The sequence below is a fragment of the Somniosus microcephalus genome, chromosome 22 (assembly GCF_052327205.1).
Source record: "Somniosus microcephalus isolate GS21.2 chromosome 22, FLI_Smic_1.0, whole genome shotgun sequence".
In the NCBI taxonomy this organism is placed as follows: domain Eukaryota; kingdom Metazoa; phylum Chordata; class Chondrichthyes; order Squaliformes; family Somniosidae; genus Somniosus; species Somniosus microcephalus.
Genome location: NC_141008.1, coordinates 18072435 through 18099816, shown reverse-complemented (window position 1 = coordinate 18099816; position 27382 = coordinate 18072435). Strand labels below are relative to the sequence as shown.

The 27382-nt window shown below is 48.6% G+C and overlaps 1 protein-coding gene across 1 annotated transcript in view; it reads left to right on the top strand.

Moving 5' to 3' along the window:
• Positions 1–12351: 12351 nt before the first annotated feature.
• Positions 12352–27382, top strand: part of LOC147102070 (scavenger receptor cysteine-rich domain-containing group B protein) — a 63019-nt gene continuing 47988 nt past the window's right edge. The window contains exons 1-5 of the mRNA XM_085964234.1: positions 12352–12466; positions 15122–15154; positions 18523–18552; positions 19755–20060; positions 22368–22433. Coding sequence (XP_085820360.1) covers positions 12352–12466; positions 15122–15154; positions 18523–18552; positions 19755–20060; positions 22368–22433 — 550 coding nt within the window. The remainder of the gene's footprint in view (positions 12467–15121; positions 15155–18522; positions 18553–19754; positions 20061–22367; positions 22434–27382) is intronic.

Here is a 27382-nt window from a genome sequence, read left to right as displayed (position 1 = left end):
TCTTTCAAAGAGTTGTGTGTTAGTCTCATGTTTGGTGGAGTTGTATTAATATCATGTTAGGTAGGGTTGTGTATTAATCATATTCGGTGGAATTGCGTATTAGTATCAAGTTAGACAGGATCTACCTCCTGACTCCCCAAAGCCTTTCCACTATCTACATAGCACAAGTCAGGAGTGTGATGGAATACTTTCCATTTCCCTGGATGAGTGCAGCTCCAACAACACTCAAGAAACTTAACACCATCCAGGAAAAAGCAGCCCCTCCACCACCGATGCACAGCGTGTACCATCTACAAGATGCACTGCAGCAACTCGCCAAGGCTTCTTCGACAGCACCTCCCAAACCAGTGACCTCTACCACCTAGAAGGACAAGGGCAGCAGGCGCATGGGAACGCCACCACCTCCAAGTTTCCCTCCAAGTCACACACCATCCTGACTTGGAAGTATATCGGCCGATCCTTCATCGTCGCTGGGTCAAAATCCTGGAACTCCCTCCCTAACAGCACTGTGGGAGTACCATCACCACACGGACTGCAACGGTTCAAGAAGGTGGCTCAGCACCACCTTCTCAAGGTCAACTAGGGATGGGCAATAAATGCTGGCCTTGCCAGCGACGCCCACATCTCATGAATGAATATATTAAAAACAATTCTCATGTTCGGTAGAATCGTGTATTAGTCTCATGTTAAATAGTGTTGTGTGACAGGCTGATGTTCGGTGCAGATGGAAGGTTAAAGCAATTGGCAAAAGAACCAGAGGCGACATGTTTTTCGATAGCTAACTCTCATGACCTGGAGTGCACTGCATGAAAGCGTGGTTGAAGGAGATATAATAATAACTTTCAGAAGGAAATTGGATAAATACTTGAAGGGGAAAATGTTACAGGGCAATGGGGAAAGAGCAGGGGAGTGGGACTCACTGGATAGCTCATTCAATGGGCCTAATTACCTCAGTCTGCGCTGTATCACTCTATGATTGGATGATTCTACTAGTCTCATGGTTGGTAGAGCCATGCAATAGCCTTATGTTTGGTCGAGTTGTATATTAGTTTCATATTCGGTGGAGTCGGTTATTAGTCTCCTGTTAGGAAGGGTTGTTTATTAGTCTTGTGTTCGGATGATTTGTGTATTCGTCTTGTATTAGGTAGAGTCGTGTAACAGTCTCATGTTCGGTAGACGCGTGGCTCGAGTCGTGTATTAGTGTCAATGTGGGCAGGTTACATAAGCAGCTGTGCCAACTGAGAAAAGTAGCAAAAGCAATCCAGCAGATTCATCAAACCGAACAACATCCCCCAAAAACCTGATAAATGAAGAATAGTCCTGCTGTGTAATGTTAATGGCAGTCCTTCGCTTCTGTTAGAGGGAAAAACCTAAGGACATGAAATCCTGAAGGGAAAATCCAGACCCTGAAATGAACATGTTTTACATTAAAAATGAGGCATTCTTGTTAATTATAAGCACTTTTAATATTAAAAAAGGAAAATCTAACATTTAGATTTTCAACAGCCAGATCAGACCATTACTTATCCAAAAGTTACCCCTACAGTCACACTTCCACATTCAAACCCCACTGGCCCACTTGGCAAAGGCCCTGTACCCCTTTTGGACCCAGTCAACACCCCAACTTCGGAGAGGCTCTGGGGAAGATTTTTATTTCAGAGTTGGATGGAAATGTTTAGTCGGGGTATGTGCTTCGGCTGCTCATGATTTTGCCTCCATTAAAATTTAATGGACGTGAAATTGTGAGCAGCTTGAGCCCGAATTGATGATAAGGGATTCCACCCCACCAAGAACTTGTACCTTCATGCTGAAGGGGAAAATATACCTCACTCTTTTCTCCAATTCTCACAATTCATACTGGCACCCTTCTTCCCCAGCTAAGCTGATACATTTCTTCCATTCCCCTCCCCTCCATTCAAGGTGGTACACTTCCCTTCCACAATTCATGTTGGTACCCTTTTCCCCTCTCAGCTAATGCTGGGCACTCTCCCAAAGCGCCACTCGCAGTTTCTCTGCTCTTCCCCACCCAAAGCTCTGCTCCCAACTTCTGCCCCCCTACTTTACTGTCTATTTCCTCTTCGCTTATTGCAAACCATTTATCTTCTCTTCACTTCCAGACATTTCCCCGTTCCCTGTTCCCTTCATTTCCCTCCATTTGTCTCTTCCACTACCATCCATTCCACCCTCTCTGTTATCCATTTCCCCTTCCCCTATCCATTTATCTCTTCCACTGCGATTCATTTCCCCCTCACTGCTATCCATTCCCCCTCTCCTCCTTATCCATTTTCCCATTGCCATGCAGTGTGTCCCTGCCCATAGCCAACAATTTCTCTTCTCCCCCTCAATCATTCCACTCCTTCCCATCCCTTGCCAATCACCACCCATGACAATCATTTCTTCTACTCACACCTACATGAGTCCATTGACTTATACACCAGACAGACAGAGCTCTCTCTGTCAGTGTTCTCCCAGTACTTACGTCAGTTCCTAATTACAGCATACACAGGTGGCAGTCCTGGCTATTAGCAATAAGAATGTGTTGAAAGGAGGTGCAGGACTTGTCCGGAGTATAGATCACTGGACTCGGGAGGAGTGGTACCAGGCTCTGTGCTAATCTCATGTCAGGTATTCAGATATTTTTGTTGGGATCTTAATAGTCACGTATTAGACTCATCGGCCTAGAAATTCATTGTAGCCACTTTTGGGGCGGTAAAGTCGGGCGGCCGCTAAAGTTTGCGCCGGGCGCAAAATCGAGGCCACTTCTCCGATATTCATTAGCTTCGCCCTAAGAGTTTGCTCGAGCGCTAAAACTGGCGCTGCACGCCTCTCTTTAGGCGCTAAGCCGGAGGTGCTGAGCGAGAGCGCCGAGGCCGGCGCAGCGCAGGTGCGGCCATCTCGTGATTGACAGCAGACACCCTGGCGCCGGCCAGCTCTTAAGGGGGAAGGGTCGACTTGGTCTGCTGCCACGCCCTGGATAGTGGAGCCCTCCAGCTAGGCCTGAACACTGCTGCTGGACCCAAATAGCGCCTGAAGCCATGCAGAAGGCCCGTGAACGAGCGCAGCGCTTCTCAGAGCTTGATCTGAGTGTGCTGGTTGGTGGTGTGGAGAAGAGGCGCCATATTTTGTACCCGGACAATGGCAGGAAGGCGCCGGTCCGCGTCTACCGGAGAGCCTGGAGGCATGTCGCCAGCAAGGTGTCAGCCAACAGCGAGGTCCCCAGGACCGGTGTCCAATGCCGCAAAAAGTTTAATGACCTCACTCGGATTGTCAGGGTGAGTACCCTTTCCAGTGTCCTCCTCGTCCTTGCATGTGCACCTCACATTATGGGCAAAGGGACCTGAAAGCCCTAATGGCCAGCCCTCATCCAGCAGCTATGGGACAGGCATGAACATCAATTGCACATTCTGCACTTAACACACTGGCCAAGCTATTCCACCATGGGAGGCAGTGCACACAAGATCAGGGCGACACTATGGCCAGGCTATTCCACCATGGGAGGCAGTGCACACAAGATCAGGGCGACACACTGGCCAGGCTATTCCACCATGGGAGGCAGTGCACACAAGATCAGGGCGACATACTGTACTTAGAGGCCGTCCTTTCTCTTGCAGGCCAAGCTGGCCAATAATAAGAAGAGCCGGACTGCGACCGGGGGAGGCCGACCCCAGATCCAGCCGCTCACTGAGCTGCAACATCACGTGGAGCGCATCATGGGTGGCCGGGTGATTGACCCCGTTGCATGTGGAGATGCCGACCCTGTTCTGGGCACCAATGGTAAGGACATCACCTTTTGGACCTCTCTTGTCCCACTTGTGCATCAGATCTACATCCTTTGCCACTGTCCGACCAATGCGCTGAATGCCACCACTCATGCATCCCTCGCTGATGCCCTCTCCTCACTCTAAAGCTACTCTTGTGCCTTCCTGCTTTCAGATGGTGAGGAGGAGGTCCCTGAACTTGCCAGTGACAGCCCCTCAGAAGAGGAGGAGGAGGAGGAGCAAGAGGAAGGCGGCCTATCAGGGGAACCCTCAGCCGCGGCAACCCATGCGAATGTAGGGGACACGTCTTCCCTGGAGGGTAGCGTGGCGGAAGTGTCGGAAGGGAGGGGAGCTCATGGGACCTGTGGCCTGCAGAAACGCGGGAGGGGGGTGGAAGCTCAGCGGCCTTCTCCCCAGAGGGGGGAAGGGTTGGAGGGGAGTCCAATTGCTGGGCCCAGCGGCGTCCAGCAACGCAGGAAGGGTCGGCCAGCTCGGCGGCCTTCTCCCCAGAGGGGGGAAGGGTCGGAGGGGAGTCCAATTGCTGGGCCCAGCGGCGTCCAGCAATGCAGGAAGGGTCGGCCAGCTCGGCGGCCTTCTCCACAGAGGGAGAGTCCGGCCTCCAGTCCGGAGATGGTCTTCGCCGAGGAGATGGAACGCCTCGAGGACTTGTCCGCGGACTCGGAGCGCCGGCACACAGAGCTCATGGGGGTAGTGGCACGGTTGCCTGAGGCCATCGAGTCCCTCTCTCGGAGTGTGACCGACGTCGGGGCCTCACAGGCCATCAGTTTGGCGGAATTCGGGGCAGAGCAGGCAGCGAGTCGGGCGGCATTCGGGGCAGCTCAGGCAGCGAGTGGGCAGCTGATCAGTGGTGCCGTGCAGTCACTGGGTGCTCTGATGAGGTCACTGAACAGGTCAACACGGGCACTCACTGCTGCCACACTCGCTGTGTCAGCCAGGCATCGCCAGGGCACCCGGCGCGCTGCAGCAGCACAGCGGTCTGTCCCTCGGCAGATTGGTGCGCATGCTGCAGTGCTGGCCCGGGCGAGTGCCAGTGTCTCAGGCGACCAGCGAGTGCCTGCCATCCGCCAGCTTGCCCCCATTCCTCCAGCCGCCATTGCCACTCCCCCAGTGGAGCTGCCAGGAGCTGCTGCAGCATTCAACAGCCGCCCGCTCGACGGCCAGACCTCGACTAGGCTGACCCCCAAGGGCATCTGCCATCATGACATGTGCCCCTCTGGAGCCTGCCCCCAGCCTTGCAGCAGCCAATGGCCTTACTTTGAGGAGGAGCAGCAGGGCGGGCAGGGGCCACACAAAGATGGCCAAGGCATCGCCCTAGCGGGCCAAAAAGTCGAATGTGTGGCCAGTTGTGTTTGTTTTTTGAGGCCGAGAATTGGATGTTTGTTTTTTGAGGCCGAGAATTGGATGTTTGTTTTTTGAAGGCCGAGAATTGGATGTTTGTTTTTTGAAGGCCGAGGATGTGATGTTTGTTTTTTACGAAGGCCGAGGATGGTGGCCATTTTAGTTGCACTGTTTTGTTAATCCTCTCCAGGTTGTGGGAGTGAGTAATGTGTTTGAGTGTTTTTTGGGGGTTTCGTCTGTTTTTGGTTTTCATGTGGGAAGGACCCTGAGTTTGTACAATAAAGCATTTTATTTATTCACATTGTCCATGTTTGATCTTTGAAGTGTTTGTTGCCTTAACCGGCTGAGGGCTTGCGGAGCAGCTGCAATCATGTTCTTTCATTGGCACAAGCCATTCCCTGACAGGGGGCCTAGAAGTGACGTTCAATAAGCCGCCGACGGGCGGCCCTTGGACCTTGTGCCTCCCTCCTGGGCTGGTACTCCTCGTCCTCCTCCTCCTCATGCTCCTCCTGCTCCTCCTCCTGAGGTGGTGGTCCAACGTGAGGTGGCAGTGCCTGAGTCCTGCGGATAGCCAGGTTGTGCAGCATGCAGCAAACGACGACGAATTGGGAGACTCGCTCCTGCGAATACTGGAGGGCTCCCCCGGAGCGATCGAGACAGCGGAACCGTTGCTTGAGGACGCCGATTGTTTGTTCTATGATGTTCCTAGTCGCTTGATGGCTCTCGTTGTATGCCTCTTCAGCAGGGGTCGTGGGCGCGCGGAGCGGGGTCATGAGCCAGGTACACAAAGGATAGCCTTTGTCTCCGATAAGCCATCCTCTTGGGTGAGGCTGTGCCTGGAACATGTCAGCCACAGTTGTCTGTCGCAGGATAAAGGCATCGTGGCTGCTGCCTGGAAAGCGGGCATTGACAGCTAGGATGCGCTGCCTGTGGTCACACACCAGCTGTACACTGAGGGAATGGTAGCCCTTCCGGTTGCGGTAATCCTCGGCATGCTCCAGAGGTGCCCGCAAAGCCACATGCGTGCAGTCAATGGCGCCCTGCACCATGGGGAAGCCCGCTATTCTTGCAAATCCCACCGCACGCTTCTGCTGCTTGTCCAGGGCCATGGGGAAGGAGATGAATTGATGTCTCCTTCTGAAAAGGGCTTCGGTCACCTGGCGGATGCAGCAATGCACGGCGAACTGGGATATGTTAGCGATGTCCCCAGCAGCGGATTGGAAGGAGCCAGTGGCATAGAAGTTGAGAGCCACCGTCACCTTCACTGCCACCGACAGAGACGTCCTGCGCATCAGCTGTGGCTGCAGATCTCTGTGAAGCAGCTGGCAGATGTCTGCAACCACCTCCCTTCTGAATCGCAGCCTCCTAACAGACATGGTCAGATAGGAGGACTGCTGGCGGTATACCCTGGGTGGGTAAGGCCTCAGTTGGCGACGCCTGTTGCCCCCTCTGCGTCTAGCCAGGGCTGCCACTCTCTCACGGCGTCTGTAAGCCCTTCTGGCATAAGGCTGAAAGTCAGCGTTGGCACCCAATGCAGCCCCCATTATATGCTGCCAAACACTGAGCTCTCAATGAAGGCAAAGATAATTGCTAAGCTCTGGCCTGAGCCAAAAATACCTGTCCTAGTGTTGGTCCAAACCAGTAAGCTCTCCTCCTTGGTCTCTCTCCAAAAAACCGTTGCACAAGAGTGAATGCTGCAAAATGGCTGGCCTTTATAGTGCAGGGTAAGTGCCCTTTAATTAGCACTCCCCGCGGCCCGCCTCGGCTGTGTACCGTGCCACTTCACAGTCGTTAGGGCCGCCCGGCGCACAATGGGCCGGCGTGAGTGAAGTTCCGGTTCGGGACGCACAAAGGGCGTTGCACGACGAAATGACGTCATGATCTGCGCGCGCAGCAGGGCGCGCGCTAAGACTTTGCGCCGGCGCTAAATGTGTACTGAAGTTGGGGTGAGGCGCAGATCGCGCTGCGCCCGGGCGCTAAGCGCCTAGTGCTCGAGATCTACTCCTCCTAAGGCGCTAACGGCTGGCGCGCCCAACTGAATTTCTAGGCCATCATCTTCTATTAGCATCTTGTTAGATAGGGTCCTGTGTTCGTCTCATATTCGATAAGGGCCCTATATTATCTTCATGTAAGAGTTTTATGTTAGGTAGGGTCCTGAATCAGTCTCATGTTTAGCTGGGCTCTCTATTTGTCTCATCTTAGTCAGGCCCTGTATTAGTCTTATGATAAGTAAGGCCTCATGTCCCATGGGGTATATAACAGTCTCATGTGGGTTTGAGCACTGTGTTACTCTCATGGTACACAAGACCATGTGGTAGCCTGATGTTAGGTAGGCCCTATGAAGGTCTCATGTTAGAAAGGGACATAGGAACAATTGGCCATTCAACCCCTCGAGCCTGTTCCACCATTCAATTCGATCATGGCTGATCTGTACCTCCACTCCATTTATCTGCCTTTGATCCATATCACTTGATATCTTTACCTAATAAAAATCTGTCGATCTCAGTCTTGAAAGTTTCAATTATCCCAGCATCTACAGCCTTTGGGGGAGAAAGTTCCAGGTTTTTACTACAAGACAAAGCAACTCAGTGATTGGCACCCCGTCCTCCACCTTAAACATTCACTCCCTCCACCACCGGCGCATTGTGGCTGCAATGTACCATCTACAAGATGCACTGCAGCAACTCGCCAAGGCTTCTTCGGCTGTACCTCTCAAACCCGCGACTTCTACCACCTAGACGGACAAGGGCAGCAGGCGCGTGGGAACACTACCACCTCCAAGTTCCCCTCCAAGTCACACACCATCCTGACTTGGAAATATATCGCCGATCCTTCATTGTCGCTGGGTCAAAATCCTGGAACTTCTTCCCTAATAGCACTGTGGGAGTACCTTCACCACACGGACTGCAGCGGTTCATAAAGGCGGCTCACCACCACCTTCTCAAGGGCAATTGGGGATGAGCAATAAATGCTGGCTTTGCCAGCGATGGCCACATCCCATAAACGAATTTAAAAAAAAGACATTTCCATTTTGTGTGAAAGTTTCCTTTTAATACTTAAAACCTTGTAGAATCCATGCAAATGAGAGGAGTCATGATTTCCTGTCATTTACAATGGGATCTCTTTGTATGCTTAGCACACTCAGTTTGCCCAGCCAGAGAGGGTGTAAAGGGACGCTCAGTGGGCAAAGGAGCTCTTAAAAGGCCAGAGATTGTTTTTGGTGTATACTTTCCATGGTTTTTTTTGCTCAGTGACATTTAAGTGTTTTTCATGTTATTTTTCTGTTTGTTTTTGTGTTTTTCCTCTTTTGGCACCAGAGCATGCTGGGGAATGCTTATGCTAATGTAAAACTAAAGGTGACCAGTAATGTCTGCAAAATCACTGGAAAGCCAACTTTGATTGAAGAATGTATGAGTTTAGCAGAACGGGAAACCATTATGATGCAAATGATACTGAGGCTAAAAGGGTTAAGTTATGAGGACAGGTTGGATGAACTAGACTTGTATTCCCTTGAGTACAGAAGATTAAAGGATTATCTAGTTGAGATGTTTAAGATGATTAAAGGAGTTGATAGTGTTGATAGAGAGAAACTACTTCCTCTGGTGTGAGAGTCCAGAACAAGGGAGCACAACCTTAAAATTAGAGCTAAGCTGTTCCGGTGCGATGTCATAGAGTCATAGAGTCATAGAGTTTTACAGCACAGAAAGAGGCCCTTCGGCCCATCGTGTCTGCGCCGCCCATCCATCCCTGTCCAGTCTAATCCCATTTTCCAGCATTTGGTCCATAGCCTTGTATGCAATGGCATTTCAAGTGCTCATCCAAATGCTTCTTGAATGTTGTGAGGGTTCCTGCCTCTACCACCCTTTCAGGCATTGAGTTCCACATTCCAACCACCCTCTGGGTGAAAAAGTTCCTCTTCAAATCCCCTCTAAATCTCCTGCCCCTTACCCTGAATCTATGCCCCCTTGTTATTGACCCCCCTACTAAGGGGAAAAGTTCCTCTTTGTCTACCCTATCTATGCCCCTCATCATTTTGTACACCTCAATCAGGTCCCCCCTCAGCCTTCTTTGCTCCAAGGAAAACAACCCCAGCCTGTCCAGCCTCTCTTCATAGCTGAGGCGCTCCATCCCAGGTAACATCCTGGTGAATCTTCTCTGCACCCTCTCCAAAGCAATCACATCCTTCCTATAGTGAGGCGACCAGAACTGCACACAGTACTCCAGCTGTGGCCTCACCAGCGTTTTGTACAGTTCCATCATAACCTCCCTGCTCTTATATTCTATGCCTCGGCTAATGAAGGCAAGTATCCCATATGCCTTTTTAACCACCTTATCTACCTGTTCCGCTGCCTTCAGGGATCTATGTACATGTACACCAAGGTCCCTCTGACCCTCTGTACTTCCTAGGGTCCTACCACTCATTGTGTATTCCCTTGCCTTATTTGTCCGTCCAAAATGCATCACCTCGCACTTTTCAGGGTTAAATTCCATTTGCCACTTTTCCGCCCATCTGACCAACCCGTTTATATCGTCCTGTAGCCTGAGGCTTTCCTCCTCACAATTTACCACCCCACCAATTTTCGTGTCATCTGCGAACTTACTGATCATACCTTTTACATTCTCATCTAAATCATTTATGTAGATTACAAACAACAAGGGACCCAGCACCGATCCCTGAGGTACCCCACAGGAAGCATTTCTTCACACAAAGGGTAGTGGAAATCTGGAACTCTCTTCCCAGTGATAACAACAGAAAACGCTGGAGATACTCAGCAGGCCAGGCAACATCCATGGAGAGAGAAACAGAGTTAACGTTTCAGGTCAAAGACCGTTCGTCAGAACTGAGAAAAAAGCAGGAAATGGAACAGATGAAAAAGCAAGTTTGGGGGCTGGGAAATGGGGGAGGGGATGAAAGAACAAAAGGGAAGGTCTGTGTGAGGCTGGGGGGTCAATTGAAAAATTCAAAAACTGAGATAGATTTTTTTGGGGGGTGGGTCAGGGTATTAAGGGTTACAGAACCAAGGCGGGTAAAGTAAGTTAAGGTACAGATGAGCCATAATTTAATTGAATGGTGGAACAGGCTCAAGGGGCTGAATGGCCTACTCCTGTCCCCATGTTCCTATTAATGAGGAGGGCTATTACAAAGGCGAACCTTTACTGCAACTATAGGAGCAACGAGGCATCTAGCTGCAAACTAGGGTCCTTTGCCAGTTGGCAGGATAATTTAAAATCAATGATGGGGATTGTTTTTAAAGTATTTCATGGTTGATGTGGTGCAAGATGAAGGAAGATGTGCCAGGGAAATCAGCTGGCACCAGGCCAGTTGTGTCACCAGCAGTATCTACTGGCCATGGAAACACCAACGTAGTTACGTCTCTTCAAATGCTGGCTGCAGTTCCTGAAAAGCTGCCAATGTTCTGAATATTCCAACCCCACCCTTTGTAAGCTCCCAGCAGGTGGGCCGATCTATGCTGGGAGCTCACTGGTCGTATTAACTAGGGCCAACCACAGAAGATCCACCAGCAGCGATGGCCACGTTTCAGGAATAGGAAGTTTACTCTCGAGCATCTGCTGGGCTGATTTGGTAGCACTCTTGCAGCTGAACCAGTAGTTGGTGGGTTCAAGTCCCACTCTAGGATCTGAATGCATGCACTGAGTTGCATTCATTGCAGTACTCAGCATTATCAGAGGTGCCATCCTTCAGGTGAGAAGTTAGACTGATGCTAGCGATCCTATCATACCCTTTAAAGAAAACCAGTAAAGTCTCCCAGTGATAACAACAGAAAATGCTGCAAAAACTCAGCAGGCCAGGCAACATCCGTGGAGAGAGAAACGGAGTCAACGTTTCAGGTCGAAGCCCTTCGTCAGAACTGAGAAAAAAGCAGGAAATGAAACGGATGAAAAAGCAAGTTTGGGGGCTGGGAAATGGGGGAGGGGATGAAAGAACAAACGGGAAGGTCTGTGAGAGGTGAAGAGACATTAAGAGATATTCAAGGCGAGACGAGATGGTAATAGGACAGGTAAAGAGACAAAGGATGGCTCTAGATGAGGTGTGAAATGCGCTGGCAGAGCGAGAGACAGCTGCCATGTGGGAGAGAAAAAAAGGAAAAGGCACAAACCAAAAGTGTGGATAAAAAATATATAAAAATATAACAGGGGCCGAGGTTATGATCTGAAGTTGTTGAACTCGATATTGAGTCCGGAAGGCTGTAAAGTGCCTAATCGGTGTCCTGGCAGACATTTCTCTTTTAACCAAAACCCGCGAAAGACAAATCTGGTCATCCATCTCATGGTAGAACGCGGGGCCTTTCTTGTGCAAAAATGGCTGCTACGTTTGCCTGCAGAACAGCAGCGACTGTGCTTCAAAGTGAAACACTGTGGGATGTTTCTGACAGGCGTGTTAAGACTCCACAACCTGGAGTTTCCTCGGCCCCGCTCCCACTCCGTTGCTATGCACGTAAACAGGGTTTCTGCCGTGCTTACGGCAAAGTTACGGCGACCGATTGGGAGCAGCTCTGGGGAGGTTCCGCGGAAACCCTTGTAATGCGCTGGTCCTTTGTATGTGCAACGTCGGGCTGAAGCGGGCTCACTAGTTCCCCCAAAGCAAGGAAAATTACAAACAATAATATTACATTATACACATCTAAACAAATAAATGTAAAAATGAAGCCAATAGCATAAGCTTTACATTCCACAGACCTGTGGAGAACACTTTGTAAGGTATTTTAAAAGACATTCGTAACTATTTTTAGAAGACTGATGCTCCTTGCTGTGTTTGGAGAGTCTGCACTAAGGCTAAATGTTTTCAGACACTTTTGGTAATTTCATCCCTTTGTGGCATTTTTGCTCATTTCTCGCCCATCCTTGAATCCATTCGAGCCACGCAACATTCCCTGAGGGAGACAGCAGGCCGGCCACTGACCTCCGTTACCTGCGCTGCACTCGATCCCATTGCTAGGAGGACCACCACAGAAGGCCGGTGTGGGGCCACTTGCTGATTCGCCCTTCCGAGGAGTGCCTTGCTTGAATGGCTGCCCCCTGAGTGGAGGCCCCGTATTAGGAAATTGCCAAGTAAGAAATTGTGGAGACCAAAGCCCGTCACCGAGCATTGCCCCACCACGCTTCGAAAAATGAGCGGCCTGTCACATAACCTTGTGTTTGTTTTCAGTACAGGCAACAGTGAGGGGTTGACTGACTCTGATCAAGAGATCTGTATCTAAATCTACTGGAGGAAATGGCTCCAAGGCACTGCGTATTTGTTCAGCTCAGAAGATGGCGGCTTTCTCTTTCGCTACTGGGTGCCCTGATCACCTCTCTAACACTTCTGATGATTCATGTGGTTGTTCCTGGTAAGTTTGCTGTCCTTTGCGTTCAGTATGAGGATAGGATAATATCCTCCTTACTTTGAATCTTTAAGGTTAAGAGTGTTGGAATTTTTGAGCATTCAAAGTTCCAGAACAGAAACAAGCTGCTACTTGGCAGCAATGGAGCTGACCATTGTCTCGTTACTGGCTCCTGCTATCTTTCCAATGGTTCTCTTTACTGTATAAAGGGTCTAACCAGAGCATTGAAAAGGTTCAAATTAAAATGGTGTCTCACCAGCTATTGCAGCGTATATTGCTTTTTGCTTCCATAACAATATGTGTCTGGACTATCAACTCACCCAATGGAGTATTTATTTTCTATTCATTCTCCCGATGGAATCACAGGCCCATCGCTAACAACGGAGTGGCTTATGAGGCCACTTCACAGGGCAGTTAAGAGTGAACCACGTTGGCGTGGGTCTGGAGTCACATATATAGGCCAGACCAGGTAAGGACGGCAGATTTCCTCCCCTAAAGGACATTAGTGAACCAGATGGGTTTTTAACGACAATCCGACTGCTTCAGCTTTTTATTGAATTCAAATTCCCAATTTTGAACTCGTGCTCTCTGGGTTGCTGGTCGAGTAACATAACCACTGCACTGCCGTACCCAGATTGCAATGATTGTCAGCTATGAGATTTGAATTTGCGTGGCAAGTAAACGTTCAACCTTTTGCGACAGGGGTCACCTGCTATAATCCTCCTCTCCTTTTGCTTGTAAATTATTTACAATCATTTTCTAGCTTCCCGTCTCTTCAGATGCCGTTGTGCCACATGTTGTACCCAGTCTGGCCTATTTGTGACTGCAGTCGAGGGTTGCCGACTCTGTTTGAACGTATTCCCGGAGGGTTCATCACACGACCTCCAACCGCTGTCACTCAGTCAAACAGCTTTCCCCACCCCCCCATCTCCAATATTTTTTATAACTAATAAATGAAAAAGTTCAAAGAATGCCCTGATTTTTTCTAATGCCCCTATGATTTTACCCCGGGTTTGCTCACAGCGGTGTCCATGAGATTTAACTTTCATTCCTGGAGAATCCAGGACAACCCTAGTCCAGTCCTGTGCCAGTGTTTCTATGGGACCGGCTGACCAGTGATAAGGGACATTGTCACCCTGGGGCGATGGTACGTACTGTATGACTGAACATTTCCTCCTGTCCCTGAGGGAGAACCCATACCCCTCACTGCATGTTGGAGCACCAGTGCGCTGCATCATTGCACGCTGTCCCTCCGCTGGAACATATTACTCCTTCTGTAACGAGCCTCAAGTTATATTCGGCCCATCGTGCCTGTTCCGGCTCTTTGAAAGAGCTGTCCAAATAAGGTTCACTCCCCCTGCTCTTTCCCCAAAGCCCTGCAAAGTTTTCCTTTTCCGGATAATGGTGCATCTTCTGGAGAATTCAGTCAGAGCAACTGCAGAGCCCAAGTCGTCTGACGGACCTAGAAAAGGGGTGAGGGACAAGGGTTAGCACGTAGTGGCAAGAGTAATCAGGAGCGGAGGAGTGCAGTGCTGTGCCAGGTTGCCAGTTCAGTCACGGGAGGGTTATGTGACATGCCTGCCTCCTCCTTCCCAAATAAAATCAAGAGGACCGTCAACAGCAAATACGTTAGGTATTTTCTATGATTCTATTTTTAAAAGGGTATTAGGCGCAGACTTGATGGGCCGAATGGCCTCCTTCTGTGCTATACTGTTCTATGATTCTATGAAAGGGCAGGGGAATAGAACTGAGTGGATAGCTTTTCTTCAGAGAGCCACTGCAGATGCAATGGGCCAAATAGGCCCCTTCCGTGCTGTAAAATTCCTTGATTCAATAACTTTAATTGTTTTTTTGGGAGGTGGAGGAAGTAATTACTTCAAAGTTCAAATTTCTGGCTCTTCACATTCAGATACAGCTCAGCCTTTTTATAGGCCACAGTGCCCTCTGCAGTCACCCAGTTGTTTTGACAGACAGTGGTTGAATGGAACAGGGAGATGTCAGAATGATGACCTTGAAAGAGCGAAGAGCCCACGATTATCGGGTAATACGAACAACCCAATTAACTACTGAACATAGAATCATAGAATCCTACAGCATATTAGGAGGCCATTCGAAAGAGTTGTCCAATTCGTCCCACTCCCCTGCTCTTTTCCCAAAGCCCTGCAAATTTTTCCTTTTCTAACGGTGCATCTTCTGGACGTTTCTCCCTTTCAGTCTGTGCGACTGCCGAGGCCAAGTCGTCTGCTGGACCTAGAAAAAGGGGAGAGGGACAAGGGTTAGCACGTAGTGGCAAGAGTAATCAGGAGTGGAGGAGTGCAGTGCAGGGCTGCGCAGCATCAAGTTATCTTGCTGCATGTGTGAGTAACAGAGTTAGGTACCTTCCGCAGAAGTTACGGTAGATAATCGGGAGGACCCCTCTGAAATTCAACAGCAGCATTTCATAGCATGAAAGCCAGCCATGACAAAAATAAGGTGACAGAATAATGTGACAGAAAATCATGATGGAAATAGACGTGATAGTTACAGAAGTGTCACACACTTAGAGGAAGCACAAGCATACACAAAACATTTAACATATCGTAGAGAGATAAATAGCTTGATTGATAAATATCGTCAAATAAGTGTCATTAGGGTTTACATACAGTCTTTCCTTTCTTTCAGAAACTGAACACATTTCAAAGCGTGAAGTCACAAGTAAGTAGGTTGTTTTCTAACTGTGTATAGAAACTTTGAAGGTGCATCATTGCATAACTTTTATGGTTATAGACATACAAACAGGCAGAGGCACACACACACAGACATACACAAACACAGAGACATAAACAAACACAGAGACATAAACACACACACAGACATAAACAAACACAGACATAAACAAACACACAGACATAAACAAACACAGACATAAACAAACACACAGACATAAACAAACACAGACATAAACACAGACATAAACAAACACAGAGACATAAACAAACAAACAGACATAAACAAACAAACAGACATAAACAAACACAGACATAAACACACACACAGGCATAAACACAGACATAAACAAACACACAGACATAAGCACACACACAGACATAAACAAACACACAGGCATAAACAAACACAGACATAAACAAACACAGACATAAACAAACACACAGACATAAACAAACACACAGACATAAACACACACACAGACATAAACATGAAGAGGTATACACACATAAATATGCACACATACACATACGTGCACATACATATGAATACAAATGCACAGATGGACACAGACTTATACACACCTAAACGTGCACATATATTTACACACATTATGTAAGTATAATTGTTTTGATTTAAGATATAAATGTAATGAAGGGTCTCTCGGGATATGCAGTTTCTTCATTCAGTATTCACAGAACCACCTTCATGCTGAAATGTGAAGGGAATGAGGAGCCTCAGCTCCTGGAAAGAATTGCAGTTCAAGAATTGTGTTGATGTGGAAATAAGATCCAATAGATCTGGTCACCAATAAATTACCGATATTAATCTGTTCATCAGATCATCATGAGGAATGTCCACTGGGGTAAATAATCGTTGCCCCAAGTATATAAGGCATGAGCTCAAGGAGATTAGGGTGATCCAGGATAGCAATGCAATCTGAATCGTACACTGTTCTGAGCAGATTCAGGGATACTGTAACTGGATGGCAATGCAATGCTCCCATTCCCTGGGGAATCTGCTTTACTTTGTTTTACACTCTGTATCTTTGTGCCTCTCAGGGTAAGGAGATGCCAGAAAACCGTTGATTTGGCAGTTAAAATGCTTTGGATTATTTACCCGCTGGAAAGCCGCCCGGATCTCATTGTTTCTGATTTTAACAGACGCTTCTGGTCAGGCAGCTAAGCTGCCCACCCAAAGCTGATGGGGTCCTAATTCACATGTGCTAATGGGGGCTCAATGACATCATTGGCTCAATGACATCATTGGGCCCCCGACTGCGATTTTAACTTCGGCCTAGTGGCGAAGGCAGTACAGGTTTCCTGCCAAGCGAAGGGCAGCGGTACGAGGACCGGGAAGCTGAGAGGCCGTCCACACACCTTTTCTTTACTTTGATTTGTGGGGCCGGGCCTACAAGGAACATTCGGGCCTCTCCTGCTACAGACTCCTCCCCCTTCCCTAGCGCGAGACTTCCCCGGAACCCCCTTCCCCCACACTTAACCTGAATGTGGAGACCACTGGCACGTTAATTAAGCCATTTAGGACTGAAATGAGGAGGAATTTCTTCACCCAGAGAGTGGTGAACCTGTGGAATTCTCTGCCACAGAGGGCGGTGGAGGCCAGTTCATTAAGTATATTCAAGAAAGAGTTGGATATATTTCTTAAGGCTAAAGGGATCAAGGGATATGGGGAGAAGGCAGGGACCGGGTACTGAATTTGGATGATCAGCCATGATCTCATTGAATGGCGGAGCAGGCTCGAAGGGCCGAATGGCCTACTCCTGCTCCTGTCTTCTATGTTTCTATGTTTAATAAGGCCCGGAGATTAAATATGCTGCAGCCTCATACTGCCGCAGATGGGCGGGCATCTAACTGAAGCCAGCGGTTTCCCACCTGAGACACGCAGGCAGATACAATCCCCTTCCCGCCACAGTGTAGTTCCAGCGTTTGTGTTTCAGATGTTTTGTGTCAGCCGTGGCTCACTCGCGTCTCTGAGTCAGAAGGTCGTGAGTTCGAGTCTCAAGAGAATGGCCAAGGCCAGGAATATTGAGAACAACCCGGGCAAGCTGTGCTTGTTTTGATCCCCAGGCAAGCTGTGTCTGTTGGGAACCCCATGGAGCCCTGAGAGGACAATCGACCTTGATGTCTCGGCTCACACATGAAGGATGAAGCACTAAAACATTGGCAGAAAACAGAAGGAAAAGAAATGTTTGGCAAACCTGCTTTTGTTTGAAGAGCCAAGTTTCACTTGCACCAAGATGGCCTCTCGGCCCAGTGATAAGACCAGAATTTCAGCGCATTTCGATCATCAAAAGGCATGTTCGCCAAACGCTTTCGTGAAGATTGAGCCCTTGTAACACTTTTATTTCACTCCTCTACCCTACCCCTCCGGATAAGTCGCATCAATCTACTGCAACAAAATGGCAAATGACATTATTGGCACTCATATGGAATTCCATTGGCTGGCTGATCTCGGGAATTCCTTGCCCCTATTCGTATTTCTACCAGGAATCCTGTTAAACATGGGAATCTTCATTATGATAGGAGCATTGTGAAGTGATAGTGTTGGTATTTTAATCAGCTTGGTAACCATCAATTTACTGAGGGGGTGAAATTCAGCATTGCCCCGTTTGGGGGCGGTAACCTTTGAAAGCTGGGAAACTTAGCACCAGATGCTAATGATTCCCAGCTTTCACGAAATGAGGTTTCGTGCTCCAGGAAGAAAGTGCAGCGCAATGCTAAAGGACGCAGGCAGGTTGGTCGTTGTGCTGCGCTGCCACGTTCCGAGACTCCTTCCCTCCCTTAAAGGGAAGGGCCATCACTGCAGGCTCTGCATTGGGACCAGTCAGCTGGGCCCCGCCGGCGGCCGTGATCCGGATTGATCAGCCCCGTGCACTCCAGCAGAGCGCCGGGCTGATCAATCGCGGCCCAGGAGAAGCAAAAATAAATTGACCAGAACCATTTCAAAAATTTAGGGACTTACCTCGGCAACCTCCCCTTTAACTTTCGCCCCTCGGCGTTCCGATCAACGCCTCCTGCAGCTGTCGGCGTCATCGCCCGGCGATGCAGCAGGGGGCGGAACCGAAGTTCATGTCCGGGGCACTACCGGGGTAATGCGCACGGCGATGACGTCACCATCTCCGGGCGCAGGAGATCGGGGCATAACGCCATACCGCCGCCACAAACCTCCCGCCGAATATAGCGGGAGTCAATCTCTCCATGCCTGGTCGGTAAATGCTTAGCGCACCATTATCACCCCCAGAGGCGCTAACGTGCCCAATTTCTCCCCCTCAGACTTTAAGATCTTGTGTACCCCTCACAGAACTAACTTATGGTGTTCTTTTCCATTAATTTTAGTTGATCCAACATCAGCCCCATCTTCCAAAGGTAAGGAGAACTGCATTGGATTAAGACCAAATGTCTTTTTTATTCCCACTTATTCATTCATGGGATGTGGGCGTCACTGGCAAGGCCAGCATTTATTGCCCATCCCTAGTTGCCCTTGAGAGAAGGTGGTGGTGAGCCGCCTTCTTGAACCGCTGCAGTCCGTGTGGTGAAGGTACTCCCATAGTGCTGTTAGGGAGGGAGTTCCAGGATTTTGTCCCAGCGGTGATGAACGAAAGGTGGTATATTTCTAAGTCAGGATGGTGTGTGACTTGGAGGGGAACTTGGAGGTGGTGGTGTTCCCATGCGCCTGCGGCCCTTGTCCTTCTAGGTGGTAGGGGTCGCAGGTTTGGCAGGTGCTGCCGAAGAAACCTTGGTGAGTTGCTGCAGTGCATTTTGTAGATGGTACACACTGCAGCCACGGTACGCCGGTGGTGGAGGGAGTGAATGTTAAAGGTGGTGGATGGGGTGCCAAACAAGCAGGCTGCCCTGTCCTGGTTGGTGTCGAGCTCCTTGAGTGATGTTGGAGCTACACTCATCCAGGCAAGTGGAGAGTATTCCATCACACTCCTGACTTGTGCCTTGTAGATGGTGGAAAGACTTTGGGGAGTCAGGAGGTGAGTCACTCGCTGCAGAATACCCAGCCTCTGACCTGCTCTTGCAGCCACAGTATTTATGTGGCTGGTGTAGTTACGTTTCTGGCCAATGGTGACCCCCAGGATGTTGATGGTGGGGGATTCGGTGATAATAATCCCATTAAATGCCATGGGGAGGTGGTTAGACTCTCTCTTGTTGGAGATAGTCATTGCTTGACATTTGTGTGGTGCAATTGTGACTTGCCACTTATCACCCCAAGCCTAGATTATGTCCCCGGTTTACTGGTCAATATTCATCCCTCAACCAACATCACTAAAACATTACCACATTGCTGTTTGTGCCACCTTGCAGTGTGCATATTGGCTGCTGTGTTTCCTACAGTAACTACACTTCAAAAATACTAAATTGGCTGTGGTCCTGAGGTTGTGAAAGGCGCTATATAAATGCAAGTTTCTTCCTTCCTTCTTCCCCTCCCCTTCCCATTCATCTTCTTTCAATGGAGTACACAGATGGAGAAGGGAAACCAGAAAGTTCTAGAAACACATGTTTCTCTTTTTTAGTAAGCAGAATCCGCAGTTTTCACATTGTTTTTTTTATTCTGACCCCAGCAGTCCGTTTGGTGAATGGGAGAAATCCTTGCCAAGGGCTTTTGGAAATCCTTTACAACGGTACCTGGGGGACAGTGTGCGATGACGACTGGGACATAGTCGATGCCAGCGTGGTCTGCCAGCAGCTCGGATGTGGGCGCGCACTCTCTGTGGCAGGAAACCTGCCCTTCGGCAGGGGGGCAGGGGTAATCCTGCTGGACAACGTGGACTGCAAAGGGACAGAGTCGTCGCTGAGCGAGTGTGGAAGCCTGGGCTGGGCCATCCACAACTGCAACCATTATGAGGATGTGGCCGTCATATGCAACGGTACAAAATTTGCTTTTAATCTTAAACCTGAGTGTGGCTTATACTGGTAAATATCCGAACAATCTAGTCAAAACAATTAATCCCAGTGGGCAAACAGCGTCTCTGCTGAAATTACAGCGGTGTTGAGGAAAGTGACCCCCCCCACTGCCCCGTGCTGTAATCTTAACTTTATTTTTGACGGATAATTCCAGAATTGCTCCAGTATCCATTTTCCTCTCCACATTCCTCCCCTCACCCCCCCCTCACCCCCCCCATGTCCTGGGGTGCAAGGCAAAGGAAAGGAGAGTGGAGAGCCGCATTGCCAGGACCCCACCACCTCGTCCTTGGTGCATGTTTCCCGGGGTATCGCTGGCATCTGAAACAGGCAGGGACATTTAAATGCAACGTAGAGTAAATAAGGAGAAATGGTTTCCACTGGCAGGATGGTCGGTAACCAGAGGACACAGATTTAAGATAATTGGCAAAAGCACCAGAGGGGAGGTGAGGAGAATGTTTTTTGCGCAGCGAGTTGTTGTGATCTGGAACGCGCTGCATGAAAGGGCGGTGGAAGCAGATTCAATAATAACTTTCAAAAGGGAATTGGATAAATACTTGAAAAGGAGAAATTTACAGGACTATGGGGAAAGAGCTGGGGAGTGGGACTATTTGGATAGTGCTGTCAAAGAGCCAGCACAATGCATTGGGCCGAATGGCCTCCTTCTGTGCTGTATGATTCTATGATAGATGACGTGGAAATTATGTCATAACACTTCATTTTGTGGAGATTTTGTCCAAAAGTCCAACAGAAATGAAGAACAGCCGAGGAAACTTGGCATTAGGGAGAGCCGACCTGAGGTAAGCTTTCCTTGCAGAGTGCAGCAGTGTTGTACGGTGCGGCTGGAGTCCGTGTGCCTGGCAGTAGCCCATAACCCGCTGGGCGTTTGCACTGGTGCCAGCCTGTTGGGCCCGCAGCGGCGTTCAACTTTCCCTCCCCCCGATCTCCTGCAAGCACCCATTCACGGGCAGCATTCCCATCAGGCAATCGGCCAGCTCAAGTCAATGAGCTGCACCTGGAAATCCAACTACGTTCAAGTTGAACAACTTCCAAATGCCCAACTTATGCTGGGGTGAGGTGGGGGAGGGGAATCGTCCCTTAATGTCCTCTCAACAGTGGGGCAGCTGGTATTGGAGACCAGGGCAAAGTGATGGGTGTGCTTGACATTGAACCTGGTTACCCTGGTGATGGGGCAGCCCTGTCTGGTATTGTATGGTGGGTTTAGCAGCTGTACAAATGAGCTGTGCTCATCATGTAAACGATAGCTGTCCGTACCCATAATATATCATTTTTATATACCGTATTTCCTGTACTATATGTACATCTCCTTTTACTCCGTGTATAATGTAAACACCATGGGCCTGAAACACTGGTCTCCATCCCAGGGAAATGGTGTAAACAGCTATAAATGGCCGTGTATGTCATTTTCCAAGATATTCCGCCGGTTTCTCGCTGGAGTTACGGCGTGAGACTAATAGAACCCCAGCAGAATTGCTGGGCCCATTGTCCCCAAATTCCCATAAAGGTCTGGAGAGGAGATCTGGGGTAAAGTGGGACCGACAAGGGCCTGGAGATTGGGCAGGTCCTGGCAGCACCGGGCCTGAGAGATTTCTGCTGGGCCCGGGGCGGGCGGAAGCTCCCTCTGACCCCCATTGGCGCCCTGACGTCAGGAAGGAGACGGGGCCAGCAGGGTGACCTCACCCGTCAGCATTTCCGCTGCCTCTGCCTCCCTCTCCCCGAGCTTCCCGGGCACTGGCAAGGTCATGGCGCCGAGGTCAAAGATCGGGCAGAAGTGGGACGCCCGAGAGGTTTCCAGGCCAGGGTCAGGGCCTGGGCGACCCCTTTAAAATAGCAGCGGCAAAATTTTAAACTGGCCCTTTAAGAAAGGGGGCTGGTTAACAGAGGTGCCCATTGATGCCAGGATCACTCCCCCATGTGCTTCCAAGCACTGCGTGTTCCTCTCTCTCTGCCACCCCCCCACAACCCATCAAGCAGGCACCTGAGATACGGGAGCCCACCATAATTATTTAAATAACATGAGCCCACCCTAACCCCAGGCACTCCAGCAGCCACAGGAGTGCAAATCACTGGCGATCGCAATTCCTGCTCCACCACAGTCACTGTCGGGAAGCCAGATCGCGGATTTTCAGTCCCCAATAAGTATACAGGAAACATCAAGATAAACACGTGGGGGTACAATCAACTCCTGGTCAAACCTGCTCTTCAATGGACTATCAGTGGTGCAGTGTTAACTTATCTTTCTGTCTCTTTAGATTTCAGTTCTACATCAATCAAACCGATAAATAAAAGCGAAGCATCTGCCTGGGAATACAAACAAGGTAACGCTTAGAAATATACAAAAATTCCAAAGTTTGCATTATGTTTATTACCTTGAGTAATGATCTAGGTGCGGGATGACATTTCAATGATGGGAATGTGGACAGAGACTGACAGCCCTTATAAGTGAAAGTGCTGGTAAGATCCATATGATAGAATGAATGGGCCACATTGGCCCATGGAGCGGGAATAGAAACATAGAAGCATAGAAGATAGGAGCAGGAGTAGGCCATTCGGCCCTTCGAGCCTGCTCCGCCATTCAATGAGATCATGGCTGATCATCCAAATTCAGTACCCTGTCCCTGCCTTCTCCCCATATCCCTTGATCCCTTTAATCTTAAGAAATATATCCAACTCTTTCTTGAATATACTTAATGAACTGGCCTCCACCGCCCTCTGTGGCAGAGAATTCCACAGGTTCACCACTCTCTGGGTGAAGAAATTCCTCCTCATTTCAGTCGTAAATGGCTTACCCCTTATCCTCAGACTATGACCCCTGGTTCTGGACTCCCCGGCCATCAGAAACATCCTTCCTGCATCTAGTCTGTCCAGGCCTGACAGAATTTTATAGGTTTCGATGAGATCCCCTCTCAATCTTCTAAACTCCAGTGAGTATAAGCCCAATCGACACAATCTCTCCTCGTACGTCATTCCTGCCATCCCAGGTATCAGCCTGGTGAATCTTCGCTGCACTCCTTCCATGGCAAGAACGTCCTTCCTCAGGTAAGGCGACCAAAACTGCACACAATACTCAAGGTGTGGTCTCACCAAGGCCCTGTACAACTGCAGCAAGACATCCTTGTTCTTGTACTCGAACCCTCTTGCTACGAAGGCCAACATACCATTTGCCTTCTTAACCGCCTGCTGCACCTGCATGCTTACCTTCAGCGACTGGTGCACAAGAACACCCAGGTCTCTTTGAATTTCCCCTTCTCCCAATCTATTGCCATTCAAATAATAATCTGCCTTCCTGTTTTTGCCACCAAAGTGGATAACCTCACATTTATCCACATTATAGGGTTGGACATCAACAGGCGTGAGTACCCTGCAGCCCCTGTTGTGAGTTGGCCCCCCTCTTCCTGCATGGTTAGGCCTCTTTGTGTTGTGAGGTTGTGGAACGTAGAGCAGACAGTCATAACCCTAGAGATGCTTGTGGGATGGACTGTAAAGTGTCCCTGATCTGTTCAGACATCTGAAGTGTTGATCAAGATGCCAATGGTTTGCTCTGTAATGATCCTGCTAGCTGCATAGGCCTCACTTTAACTAAGCTCCACTTATGTCAATAGCTGCTGCAGATTTCTGACAATGCGTCACTGTCCTGAGGTGAGATTGGGTGACAGAGTGACCAAACTCAGTGAGCACTTGGAAAAGAATGAATGAAAAATAAAATGATTGACTCTCCCATATCAGGGGATTGGCATTCTTTGACTGGCCCCCAATGCCGACTAACTTGTTACTGTTAACCAGCATTGGGGCCAAAGAAAGAGGCAGGGTTTTTTAAGTGACTGCAGCCAGACAAGATTTTCACGCCAAGTGGGCATGTATGTGAGTGAAAGTCTTCACCCTGGAGAAGAGGGAAGGGAAGGACAACACAATAGGTCCATGGGCTAGAGAGGAGGAAATCGACCAGCATTGCTAATCCTGGTTGTTACCCGGTTTGCTGGCCTTGTGTCTGTGTGCGGAGGACAGGACTGAACGTCCTTGTGAGTGTGCTTAACCATCCAGGTTCATACACAATATAAGCCATCTGGGTACGGTGTTTAAAACCACTGGAATCCATGGAATCATACGGCAGTGTAATTCCCAACTGAGCCACTGGGGGAATTGCTACAAGGTTAATTTCCAGACAATACAATTGCTGGGAATTTCCTTGGAGGTGCAAAGGCTCTACCACCGTAACTTCGGCAGAAGTGCAACCCGCAATGAGGGTTTCCGCCGTAGGTCCGACTAAGTTACATAGAAACATAGAAACATAGAAGATAGGAGCAGGAGTAGACCATTCGGCCCCTCGAGCCTGCTCTGCCATTCAATGCAATCATGGCTGATCATCCAAATTCAGTACCCTGTCCCTGCTTTCTCCCATATCCCTTGATCCCTTTAGCCTTAAGAAATATATCCAACTCCTTCTTGAATATATTTAATGAATTGGCCTCTACTGCCTTCTGTGGTAGAGAATTCCACAGGTTCACCACTCTCTGGGTGAAGAAATTCCTCCTCATTTCTGTCCTAAATGGCTTACCCCTTACCCTTAGACTGTGACCCCTGGTTCTGGACTCCCCGACCATCGGGAACATCCTTCCTGCATCTAGTCTGTCCAGTCCTGTCAGAATTACCGTGGTAAAGCGGGAGCAGAGCAAGAGCGGCGTGGGAGCGGCAATAGGAGGAGAGTGGAGATAAAAGTTGCACAAAGGGGGAAGGATAAATAAACGTTTTTGTTTGTTGCAATGTTGCTCCCCCTTCTAGTTTTTGAAATTAATGTGCTTTTATCTTGCAGCCTTAATATTCATTGCACTATCCAGTTCAATGGTCAGTTCCCATGGTTTTCTGACAAACCACAGTTTCTGGGCCAGGTGCCGTGGGCCGGGAACTTCCTTGGCGCTGCTCTTGCCCTACTCCCGCTTTACCACGGTAACTTAGCCGGATCTGCGGCAGGAGCCCTCATTGCGGGTTGCACTTCTGTCGAAGTTATGGTGGTAGAGCCTTTGCACCGCCAAGGAAATTCCCAGCAGTTGTGTTGTCTGAAAATTAACCTTGTAGCAATTCCCCCAATGGCTCAGTTGGGAATTACACTGCCAGGTTCAATACCTGGTCTGTGCTGAGTTAGCTGATCTTAGGCACGGTGGTGTTGAGAGGGTCATAATTAACCAACCCTGTTTCAGTGCTGTATATCCTATGTAATTCAGTGTTCCTGAGCTCGGGAGGGTTGAAATCTAGGATTCCCATTCTTGACCACGACAAAGTGACTCCTGTTGGATAGCACGTGGTGTTTGGATGTTAGGTTTGGGCAGCTTCCATGCCTCTCATAGGTAAACAGGCATATCACCATTCATTGTTCCAGTTAATTCACAAAATATGCTCACCAGCATAAGAACATAAGACGTAGGAGCAGGAGTTGGTCATTCGGCCCCTCGAGCCTGCTCCACCATTCAATAAGATTATGGTTGATCTGATCTTGGCCTCACTCCACTTCCCTGCCCGCTCCCCATAACCTCCCTTATCGTTCAAAAATCTGTCCATCTCCGCCTTAAATACATTCAATGACCCAGCCTCCACAGCTCTCTGGGGAAGAGAATTCCAAAGATTCACGACCCTCAGAGAAGAAATTCCTCCTCATTTCTGATTTAAAAGGGTGCCCCCTTATTCTGAAATTTTGCCCCCTAGTTCTAGATTCCCCCACGAGGGGAAACATCCTCTCTGCATCTACCCTGTCAAGGCCCCTCAGAGTCTTATGTTTCAGTAAGATCCTCTCTCATTCTTCTAAACTTCAATGAGTATAGGCCCAACCTGCTCAACCTTTCTTCATAAGACAACCTCTTCATCTCCGGAGTCAACCCAGTGAACCTTCTCTGAACTGCCTCCAATGCAAGTATATCCTTCCTTAAATAAGGAGACCAAAACTGTACGCAGTACTCCAGGTGCGGTCTCACCAGCGCCCTGTACAGTTGTAGCAGGACTTCCCTACTTTTATACTCCATTCCCTTTGCAATAAACGCCAACATTCCATTTGCCTTCCTAATTACTTGCTGTACCTGCATGCTAACTTTTTGTGATTTATGTACAAGGACCCCCAGGTCCCTCTGTACTGCAGCATTTTGTAATCTCTCCCCATTTAAATAATAATTTGCTTTTTTATTTTTCCTACCAAAGTGGATAACCTTGCATTTTCCCACATTAAACTCCATCTGCGAGATTTTTGCCCATTCACTTAGCCTATCTATATCCCTTTGGAGATTCTTTGCGTCCGCCACACAATTTGCTTTCCCACCTATCTTTGTATCATCAGCAAATTTGGCTACATTACACTCGGTCCCTTCATCCAAGTCATTAATATAGATTGTAAATAGTTGAGGCCCCAGCACTGATCCCTGCCGCACCCCACTGTTACAGTTTGCCAACCTGAAAATGACCCATTTATCCTGACTCTGTTTTCTGTTAGTTAGCCAATCCTCTATCCATGCTAATATATTACCCCCAACCCCGTGAGCTCTTATCTTGTGTAGTAACCTTTTATGTGGCACCTTATCGAATGCCTTCTGGAAATCCAAATACATGACATCTACTGGTTCCCCTTTATCCACCCTGCTCGTTACATCCTCAAAGAACTCCTGCAAATTTGTCAAACATGATTTCCCTTTCATAAAACCATGCTGACTCTGCTTGACTATGTTATGATTTTCTAAATGTCCTGCTACCACTTCCTTAATGATGGACTCCAGCATTTTCCCAATGACAGATGTTAGGCTAACTGGTTGATATTTGCCTGCTTTCTGTCTCCCTCCTTTCTTAAATAGAGGAGTTACATTTGCGGTTTTCCAGTCCGCCATTAGTCCCATTAGCTTGTCTAGTACTTTCTCTCTAGTGATAGTGATTGTTTTAAGTTCCCCCCCATCCCAATAACCCCTTGATTATCCATTATTATTGGGATGCTTTTAACGTCTTCTACCGTGAAGACCGATATAAAATATTTGTTCAAAGTCTCCACCATTTCCCTGTTTCCCATTATTAATTCCCCAGACTCATCCTCTAGGGGACCAACGTTTACTTTAGCTACTCTCTTCCTTTTTATATACCTGTAGAAGCTCTTACTGTCTGTTTTTATATTTCTTGCTAACTTACTCTCATATGCTATCTTCTCTCTCTTTATCATTTTTTTAGTTGTCCTTTGTTGCTTTTTAAAAATTTCCCAATACTCTGGTCTTCCACTATTCTTTGCAATGTTGTATGCCTTTGT